Consider the following 1,176-nt stretch of genomic DNA (forward strand, 5'->3'; position numbering starts at 1 on the left):
CCTTAACACAAACAGTGGAGAAATTATGTGGATACACAGTTACTGATCAGAATCATAAGAATTCTGGACAGACCTTAAAACAAGGCAAACAGGGGGAAAAAATGTATGTGGATACAGTACGAGAAATCAAAGAATTCCATCAAGAATAATGCCAAAGAATATGAACAAAAAGAATTACCATTTTACTACACTACTGTTTAAAAAGGAATTTTATTGGTGACTTAACAGAAATATCTTTTCACAATCTTGTATTGCTAAACAATTACACCCTGCCACTTTCATTAACAAAAAAAGAGTAAAAAAGAGATCATAATGGGCAAAACAATTTCCAACAGAGAAAGAATAATAACAGATGTATGAAAAAATATGCCAAACCTTGCCTAACCAAATCACAGTTTATAACGTTTCTTTTATTAACAAGATAATGAAGGCAATGAGTTTTACTTAAACTGGTGTTTAACAAGATGTTTCATGTCACTTAGCTGAGTCTCTTGACTTTTATTGCCATCCTATAAAAGAACTTAGAAGTATGCCACTACTTCCAAAATGAGTCATGCATAACACAGGACAAATACTTATTTCACAGCCCTACAGAGTTCATATAAACATAGCCCAAGTTCACATTCAAATTTGTTAAAATCATTGACTGAGTAACCACATTCAGATATGGACTAAGCCCTGGGCTAGGTAATCAAGCTTAACTCATTGTGCTGCAATGCTTCTCCATCCATAAGAACACCAGAGCAATGCCTTGCAAGCAACCAGACTTCAAAAGATATTATTACCAATGAAATGATGAAGTGCAAATCCCCATTTCTTTTTCATTCACTTTTTTTTTTCTTTACTTTACCTATGCGTCCCCAACCACACGCATCTATGAGAAGAGTTGTTCGATTGCCCGATCCATGTCCCAGTTGCAGGATGATAATGCAACAAGGGCCTGCTGCTCCCCTACTCCCAAGTCCATCAAACATCGAACCTTGTTGGCAAAGTCACTGTTTCCTCTGGGAGCTGAAAGGAAATCATGCAATAATTAGTAACTTGTATAGGATTAGTAAAGTACATGCTGAAATCTGAAGCTGAAATTCTTAAGTGCTTGGTAAGTGTAGACATCAAAGTGCAAAAATAGATGGAAATAAGATGGTTGCGGCAATAATTAATTCAACAATGATGAAG

At 35.6% G+C, this 1,176-nt stretch overlaps 1 protein-coding gene across 1 annotated transcript in view; it reads right to left on the bottom strand.

The window, feature by feature from the left end:
• Positions 1–71: 71 nt before the first annotated feature.
• The window catches only part of LOC119585135 (ubiquitin-conjugating enzyme E2 K-like), a 15,575-nt gene continuing 14,470 nt past the window's right edge, over positions 72–1,176 (bottom strand). Inside the window, exon 5 of the mRNA XM_037933766.1 lies at positions 72–1,011. Within this exon, the coding sequence (XP_037789694.1) occupies positions 875–1,011 (137 nt within the window). The 3' untranslated portion in view covers positions 72–874. The remainder of the gene's footprint in view (positions 1,012–1,176) is intronic.

This window comes from Penaeus monodon, chromosome 19 (assembly GCF_015228065.2).
Source record: "Penaeus monodon isolate SGIC_2016 chromosome 19, NSTDA_Pmon_1, whole genome shotgun sequence".
Taxonomy (NCBI): domain Eukaryota; kingdom Metazoa; phylum Arthropoda; class Malacostraca; order Decapoda; family Penaeidae; genus Penaeus; species Penaeus monodon.